At 35.0% G+C, this 8780-nt stretch overlaps 1 protein-coding gene across 4 annotated transcripts; it reads right to left on the bottom strand.

Annotated features, from left to right (window-relative positions):
• Positions 1-571: 571 nt before the first annotated feature.
• On the bottom strand, positions 572-3265 carry LOC108227152 (transcription factor GTE7-like). 4 transcript variants are annotated; one of them, XR_001807819.2, is made up of 4 exons: positions 1833-3265; positions 1515-1740; positions 1073-1430; positions 572-911 (listed from the first exon to the last, which is right to left on the bottom strand). XR_001807819.2 is itself a non-coding variant. In XM_017402149.2 (4 exons), exons 1-3 carry the CDS (start codon positions 3129-3131, stop codon positions 1369-1371), a joined length of 1587 nt encoding a protein of 528 aa, XP_017257638.2. In that variant the 5' UTR covers positions 3132-3264; the 3' UTR covers positions 572-911; positions 1339-1368. The 4 variants fall into 4 exon arrangements, 3 of the variants coding, with proteins under 3 accessions (XP_017257638.2, XP_063935382.1, XP_063935381.1); XM_017402149.2 differs by having other exon boundaries at positions 1339-1430; positions 1833-3264; XM_064079312.1 differs by having other exon boundaries at positions 770-911; positions 1339-1430; positions 1518-1740; positions 1833-3264.
• Positions 3266-8780: the final 5515 nt, after the last annotated feature.

Raw genomic sequence — 8780 nt, 5'->3', positions numbered from 1 at the left:
GTTTAGGTGGTCTAATTTTCTTGGAGGGATGCTCCTGTTCTTTTATTGCTGTAAAATACGCTTAATTATCGAGACCTTACTGCCCTCCTGCAAAATTATAATGCTAATGGTCTTCAGTTGGGATTTTAATGTATGTAGCATATGTCAATGGTTTCTGTACTGCTTGGCTGTACATGGAGCAATAAATTAGATCGGGTCATATTTGTGATATCCCAGAAGACCAGAAGTTGATAGTTGGGGGTGCAGTGAGGTTTACTCTCTTTATTTTCAACAGGGAAGAATAATATCAACACTTGCTCAGAGAATAGAGCTGACTAGCATATCACTTCACTTGCGAACATTATCCAAGGGAATTTGGTCCTCTATTAATTATTTTGCAACTCAATCTGGTACTACTCTCATCTTACCCTCCTAGCTGAGTTCCTTCTAGGTATGAGCAGTTCTTATGACCCAGAAGAAAGAGCGACGGTAATGATTGCCAGTCCTGAGGATATGCTTTAATCCTCAGCATCTACCGTCAAGTTTTCATGCCCACTGACAAATAACAGTACACAGAATTAAGAGGCGAAGCTGCTCAAAAATTATTTAAAATTGTTTGTAATCAGTACACGAGAAATCATACAACCAAAGCATCAAACCAATAACTTATCCATGCCCAGTCTCTTGGCACTGGATGATGTGTTTCCTTTGATTCTTCATCTTGGCCTCAAGTACGGGTTCATTTGACATTGAAATAAATTACCAATGCTACAACAAACTCAACACTTCTGCAAGTGTTCTGCAAATGACACTTCAAAATTTAGCTCACTCGACAGCAAAGAAGCAAGGCTACGGATGCAGGACTGCAGTAGTATCCACAGATTCAACACAAACGATAATATGGAAGATTCGGATGCGGGATCATATGGCATCTATGCAAATAATAGAAAATTTACATTATTATAGTATGCCAAAATCTCTTAACAGAACTACATATTTTGAATCAAATCAAATTCCTAACTTATACATCTAAAAGACAAAAACACAAGATATTTAGATTAGTTACTCTGCTAACTAGAATTAGTACTTTTACCTTTTTGTAAACAATTACTTGACACTAATTTGAAGTACAATTTGTTGTTGAAACAATATCATTTGGCATTGTACAAGTATCCTCACATCAGAGTGTCCACGAATCTGACACGGGGATTCATATGGGATTCGAGTGTCTCTGACACAGGAATCCATTGGGTAACCCACATATCCTCGACACCCACATATACCACTATTGTCATCACTATGAGGATGGTAGTTACCACATGATGCCAGCCCAACATATAGAGAGGAAAGTTTCCATACCATGCCTTAGTGGCTTCAGCCAGATTTTATTCATGACTGCACTTCATTCTCTGCATCAGAGTCACTTGCTGAATGGTTCCCGGAATCTGAATCTGTTGACATGGCATTATCTAATTAACTCTACTATAGAAAAAACCACAAATAAATTTTAATAAAGAAAAATGGACTTAATATACCACCAGAAGAAGAATCACTGCTGGAACTGCCTGAACTACTTGAGCTACTACTGGCATTATCATTCCCATTCACGTTTCCATCTTCATGAACATTCCCACCACCATCTTTCTCGATTTTCTCATGGGGGGAACTGCTTTCCCGCATCTCATCACCAATGTCCACATCCCCATCGCCATCTCCTTTCTTAATATTTTTTGCTCCATCATTTACATCACTAGCAAGTGCCTAGTATTCATCACCGAAGCACGATCAGAAACCAATAGTATCCTATACATATATATATACCAATATTTCAAAGAACAAGTTATTCACATTACCTCATCAGTATCAGCTGTAACCATGGGAGCTGTTGATAAGTTCTCCATAAGGGCTTGTCGCTTCGTCTTACTTTCAAGCTTCTTCCAATTTGTCACGAATCTATCAAGCTCCCAAAGAGTTTCTGTATCGAGGGCCTCCATATCGAGCTCGATTTCATCACCTGCCTGTGCCAAACGTTCATTTCTTTTCCGTATAATTTGCACCAATTGTGGCATTTTCTCTTGAGGCAAATTTTCCAACCCAACTCCCAACTTCTGCTTCTCCTCCATTGTCATAGCTCTCTTATTAGGGTCCTTTGCTTTTGGCTTAGGCTGCTTTGTTGTAGGGGCAGCTTTTACTGACCCAGTTGACTTCACAGGTTGCGAACGCGCCGGAGATGGAGTCAACACGGGTAACTGCTTTGTTTGAGGAGGTAACTGCATTGACCGAGTATCCAAATTGGCCTGATTAGAAACACTAGACTGAACCAAAGGCTCAGGAATCACCTCAGGCTTCACCGGAGGAATCGAACTAACTAAATTAGTCTTCGGCTTCTTGCGTCTCTCTGAACTAGTAATCTCATTCCAAGAACTTCCACGGCAATCATCATCCCCACTACGAACCACATCTTTCTCAACTCTACTATCCAATTTCTCTTGAACCGGTCTAAACATATCCTCAAACTGTGACAAAAGCTGAGCAGCCATGGAATGAACTTGATCCGTCTTCGGATTATACAACATAGCATTATTAAAGGTCAACCTCACATCCGAAGCAAATTGACTAGGTGACGAATACAAATTCTTAGCCAAATACGCTTTCACCGTCCCCAAATCCATCGGCTTCTTAACAATATGATGATAATCATATAAACCCAAACCACTAGCATCAACCGGCTTATTAAAAACCCAACTACTCTTATTCCTCATCAATTTCGTCAAAATTTCCCTACACATCTTCATCAAATCATCAAAATCACCACCATTCCCCTTCGCAACCACTGGCACCGACCTCTTCTGGCCCGACAAATTCGCTTCATTTCCCGAAAATGCTCCGGATTCAATTCGATCAATCAAGCTGCGAACTTTCTGAAGCTCCGTCTCCAGCGTCCTCTTCAACTCTTTCAATCCACTCTTCGAACACCCCGAAGCTCGTTCAATTAAAGGCACGTCTAACTCAAATTGCTTCCTTTTCTGCTTCAATTGCTTTGAATTAGGGTTAGGGTTTGTAGAATTAGGGGCCAAATAGTTAAGTTTTCTTCCCATAAATTTACCGAGTGATGATTTTCCCCAGCTTGATTCGCTCCGGCCAGACTTCATCTCTGAGCTATATCTCCGGCGAAAATATATATGCAGACAGAACGACGCCGTATGCTCAAGTGAGTTTTTATGTACACAAGTAAGGGGGAAGGGGGCTGGGTCTTGGGCTTGGGTTGTGAGCGAGGAGTAGAAGGCTTGGAGTTGGGTTATAAAGAGAGATGGATCTGCCCGAAAAAAAGACGGGCAGGATCGTGGCCGTTGATTTTTGATCGGACAGTGTCTGACGTGGACGAGCAATTGAAAGTTATTGGTACTTGACAGACTGGACTTGTGAAGTTTCCATAAACTTGTTTCTAGGATTTTGTTTCATTCTGAAGGTCTTTTGTGGAGCAACACATCTCCGAGACTCCGACTTGAGATTTGAGCAGGAGAACCAAAATGTTGCTCCAAGAGACTCTTAAGTGGCTCTTAAATCTTAAGAGCCTCTTGTTTCTCTCTCCTCTCTCCTCAAAGTTAAGAGCCACCACATGACTCCTAACTTATTTTTTCACAATAAAAAAATCCTTCCCTCCAATCAACCTCCATCTTTCCCTCTCTTTTGTTATAGTGGAGCCCAATATATGAATAAAATATGAAATAGAGAAGAGATGTAGAGATTATTGTTGGAGTTTACACTCTTAACTTTGTCCTAAATTACTAAGAGCCACATTTTTTATATTATATTTAGAAGCCAACAAGGAGGCTGTTGAAGATGCTCTTAGTGTTTTAGATTCAAAGTTACATTATTTGGGAACTAACTCTAACACATTTTGTATATAGAATTAGATCTGTATTTTAAAGGTCTGTATTGAAACTTGTGTTTTTAAGTATCCGCTATAAATTTCTGTGGATAGGAATTTTTATCCGCGAAAAATTATAGCGGATACTTAAAATCGAAATTTTAATCTGGGCCCTTGAAATATAGATCCGACGCCACTGGAAGTGTGTGTTAAATAACGTGTCCCCGGCGACCAGTTGACGGGGACCAGGACCCTTATATATAAGGTTGGGATCAGATCGATTTAAATATATATTTCACTTATTACATAATTAAATCATTTTAGTTGGATCGAATTTCGAACTTAATTATATTTAAACAATTCATATTCATTTAAACTAGCCTTTTTGGCCCGTGCTACGCACACGGGTATTGATTCTTTGATTTTTTATCAACTTAACCTATACTTTCTGTCGTGAATAACCCCAAATCTGACGGGTAATAAGCGCAGTCAAACTACTTATTTATGAGTTTTAAGTTATAAAATTTAACGTGTTTATTAACATTTTGGCCCGTGCTACGCACACGGGTATGATTTTTTGTTTTTTTTATCTAATTAACCTATACATTTTTTATTAACAAACAGTATGATATGAGATATAAGTTATGAAAGGCACGTATGTAAGAGTTAAAATACTTGAGTTATGTTATTGGCGATCTGTACGTTGCAGATGTTAAAGATAATATATACGAATGTCGATTGAAAAAAAAAAAATCACGAAAAAATATTTATAACGACGCGGACTATATAAATCTTTGTATTTGGAAACATGACTTAACCTGATTATCCAGATTATAAATCTTCCATCCATTTTTTATTTATTAAATTAAGGTGAATATGTTGATGATAGAGTTTCCACCCGTCCTTAATAAAAATTGATAAATAGGTTAAGAAATAATTAACCTTAAACATCAATAAAGGAATACATATGTAGTCATAATTCAGTTACATTACTATAATTATATGCTACAATTATTGTCTATACCGAAAATTTATTGTAAAAAGATATACGTGATAAATATCTATATAATAGATACTGTATTGATTTTATAACAGAATAGATTTTTCATTAGTATCATTGATATAACCAAATATTTAATATAATAATAATATTTCAAGTTCAGAATAAAAATTTATAAGTTTATGGATCAATAATCAAATCATTGTTTGTATGGTTAATATAATAAAAAAAATAGGTAATTGTTTCTAAAATATTTAAAAAATTCATGAAAATAGTAATGACTATATAATTAATATTTCTCGGGGTAGCCTAACGGCGACCCCTCGTATCTTAAATAAAATAACGAAAAATTATAATAAACTATATGCTACAAATTTTATTGTCAAGTTATTTAAATGAATAATGCTCATTTATCAAATTTTTATTTATAGAAAAATATGCTCATAGCATTTCGGCCTGTGCTACGCACACGGGTATGATTTGTTTTTATCTAGTTAACCTATAAATTTTTTATTAACAAACAATATGATATGAGATATAAGTTATGAAAGGCAACGTATGTAATAGTCAAAATACTCGAGTTATGTTATTGACGATCAGTACGTTGTAGATGTTAAAGATAAAATATATACGAATTTCGATTGAAAAAATAAAATCACGCAACAGAAATTATGACGACGCGGACTATATAAATCTTTGTATTTAGAAACATAAATAATTCTTAATTTAACATGATTATACAGATTATAAAGCTTCCATTCATTCTTTAATTATAAAATTAAGGTGAATATACTGACGCTAGAGTCTCCTCCTTCCTTAATTAATATTAATAAATTGATTAAGAAATAATTAACCTTAAACGAATACATCAATAAAGAAATACATAGCAGTCATAATTCAATTACATTACTAAAATTATATGCTACAATTATTGACTATATTTAAAATTGATAATAAGCAGATATACGTGATAAATATTTTTAATAAAACAGTTTCTGTATTGTTTTTATAATGGGATAGATTTTCATTAGTATCATTAATATAACCAAATATTTAATAAAATGATAATTTATAATGTTTTGAATAAAAGTTTATAGATCTATTATTAAATCATTATTTGTATAGATAAAATAAAAAAAATATTAAGTAATTTTTTCTAAAATATTTATAAAAGACATGAAAATAGTAATGACTATATAATTAAAATTTCTCGGGGTTCGCCTAACGGCGACCCCTTGTATCTTAAATAAAATAACAAAAAATTATAATTAATTGTATGTAAAAAAAATTTATTATAAGTTATTTAGATGAAAATATGCTCATAGCATTTTGGCCCGTGCTAAGCACATGGGTATGATTTTTTGTTAGGTCCTGAAACGATTGTAGAAGGGGGGGGGTTGAATACAATCCTCACTAAAAATCGCGGCGGAATAATCTGATTTGAATTAAACTTGTTAATCAGATTTTAATTAATTAATATAACAATGTTTTAAGTCGTTATATAATTAATAAGGTTCGTTTTAATGTCCACTAAAGTTCGTAGAATAAATTCGACAGGATGTATTCTAGTTTAGTGAATAAAACAACCGAGTGATCAAAGCACAGAAAACTGTGGATATAACAATTGCAAGTTACAAACAACTTGAAAGCTTTTACAATGCAATGAACACTTGGAAATGAAGAAGTGAAGCCATATTTATAGGCAAGCACTTTGAATCTAGGTATGACATTGAAAGGAATGACTTTTAAGCTTAGGAATGACATTACAAAGGAAGATATGACATTGTTACACAAAGCCATGCCCTAAAACAAGAAAGGAATGACTTAACTAAGCAATGTCATACTGCATAGGCACGGTATGACATTATAAACTTGGTCATTAAGTCATTCGGTATGACTTACACCTCCAAAGCCATGTAGAACACTTCGGTATGACATAAATATGTCATAATTATGCAAGTCATACACACAACCATGAATGCCTAAAGCACAGACACGGTATGACATTCTAATGTCATACCAGACAAAGCCTGATGCATACAAACGGTATGACTTGTTAAGGAAATGTCATACCGAATGAAATAACCCTCAAAACATCATCAGAATGGCTTTTTCAAGTCATTCCAGGAAATGTCGTACACAAGGGCACGGTATGACATTATTTAATAATGTCATACCGAGCTAAATGAAGCATTAAATCAGTTTTAATAAATGTATAAATATTAGATAATTACTCACTTAATTATATTAATTATATAAATTCATAAATTAAATTAATTCGAAGGTGAATTAATTTAATAAATAAATTATACAACCAATTTAATTATTTTGATTAGTGAGATAATTAAATAAATACTTATAAATTATATTGCTCCATTAGCAGTGACTGCAGGCTTGATTAAACTTTGTAGATTCCTGTCTTGATCGAACGGTCACTTGTAGTTGATGCAGAACACTTAATCTGAGTAGCTGACACACAAATGTATTGTCTGGTTCATCTGTATCTAGCTGAATTAAATATTCTTTATCAAGTAAACACTTGAGATGTGGCTTGTTCGTTGATTCTTTGTCTTCGTAGTTCTTCTTCATTAGTAACAATAGTATGGAATCTTCTGAATAAATAAAGTATTAAAACTTTATACCTTCTGGACTTCTGGACGTGCTACAAAAGATTATTTGTACACTGAGGCTTGAACATATTAATGAACTTCTTCCAGTGGTGTGCAACATCATCCTGAAATTCTTCAGACATATAATTTCAATAAATCACTTGACGTTCTTCGTACGGATTCCTTCAACAATACTTGCTATTTACCTTGCTTTCTTATCAGAGTTGAGTTGGTACCTCTTTAATTACAAATAGGCTGAACATATGCCTTTCAATCTCCCCCTATTTGTTTGTTAACATAACATGCAAATTATCGAGAGGATAACTCAACTAACTGATAAGACAAAGGATTAAACAGGAATTGTAAATAGCAAAAAGTTTCTGGTATTTCATTAAACATTCACCAGAATTCAAAAGATTACAATAGATTACAAAAGGATGTTCTTATTGAACATATATTACAAATCCCTAATGAATCTAAAGATCAACTTCTCCTTCTTCGATATCAGAAGTGTGAAGGATAGGAGTTGACGGTTCTTCCCTGGTTGGCACTTCAGATGTAGTAGATTCACCACGCTTCTTTCGTTCCTTTGCCAGAGCCAGTTGATGTAGCACTTCCAAATCCACAGGGTCTTCGCGAAAGTCTGATGGCTGAGATTTTGTAACATTTTTCATCCTTCGAAAATACTGAGCAACATTATTTCGAGTGCAGTGAGCAAAAATCACATCATCAGCATCAGACTTAGCTTTAGAAGCAAAGCCCTTGGTTCTTAACAGTGTGGAGGCAAGAGCAAGTTGTTTAGCTGGATACTTTGGCAAGGCTTCTTCGTTGAGATAGACAGTGCTGAAGATCTCCTTGTGAACGAACTTAACACAGTAAGGATTCCTGACAACCTGAGGACTGTTGAATACAGTTTGTTCCAGCAGTTTGTCACGAAGGAGTTCATTCAGGTTGGAGCTGCGCTTTACCTTATTCCGAAGCACCCAGAGCTCAGATACAGAGAGTGATTTCAGAGATTCGACAGATAATCTGAAAGAACCATTCCTCTGTGTATAGACAATTAGCTCCCATTGCTCTAGCAGGTTGTTGACCCCCACGGTTACATAATTCAATTCCAAAGCAAAGGCATGCATAAAGACATCCTCGTCAGAGTTTACCTCTCTAAGATCATAGATCAGAGATAAGAACTTGTTGTCATCGAAAGGCTCTCTTTGAGGTCCATTAAAGATTCTTCTTGCAATGTCCCAGCTTTTTCCTTCTTTCCTCCTTATATCAAGATTCTTCTGCTTGATTGCAGCATCATAGATTTTCTGTTTCTCGA

This window comes from Daucus carota, chromosome 6 (genome assembly GCF_001625215.2).
Source record: "Daucus carota subsp. sativus chromosome 6, DH1 v3.0, whole genome shotgun sequence".
Lineage (NCBI taxonomy): Eukaryota > Viridiplantae > Streptophyta > Magnoliopsida > Apiales > Apiaceae > Daucus > Daucus carota.
This window is presented reverse-complemented; position numbering and strand designations above follow the sequence as displayed.

Coding starts and splice junctions, on each gene's coding strand:
- LOC108227152 (XM_017402149.2), bottom strand. CDS start 3,131: ATGAAGTCTGGCCGGAGCGAATCAAGCTGGGGAAAATCATCACTCGGT. Junction 1,741..1,832: donor TTACAGCTGATACTGATGAG/GTAATGTGAATA, acceptor GATGAATACTAG/GCACTTGCTAGTGATGTAAA. Junction 1,431..1,514: donor CAGTGATTCTTCTTCTGGTG/GTATATTAAGTC, acceptor CCATGTCAACAG/ATTCAGATTCCGGGAACCAT.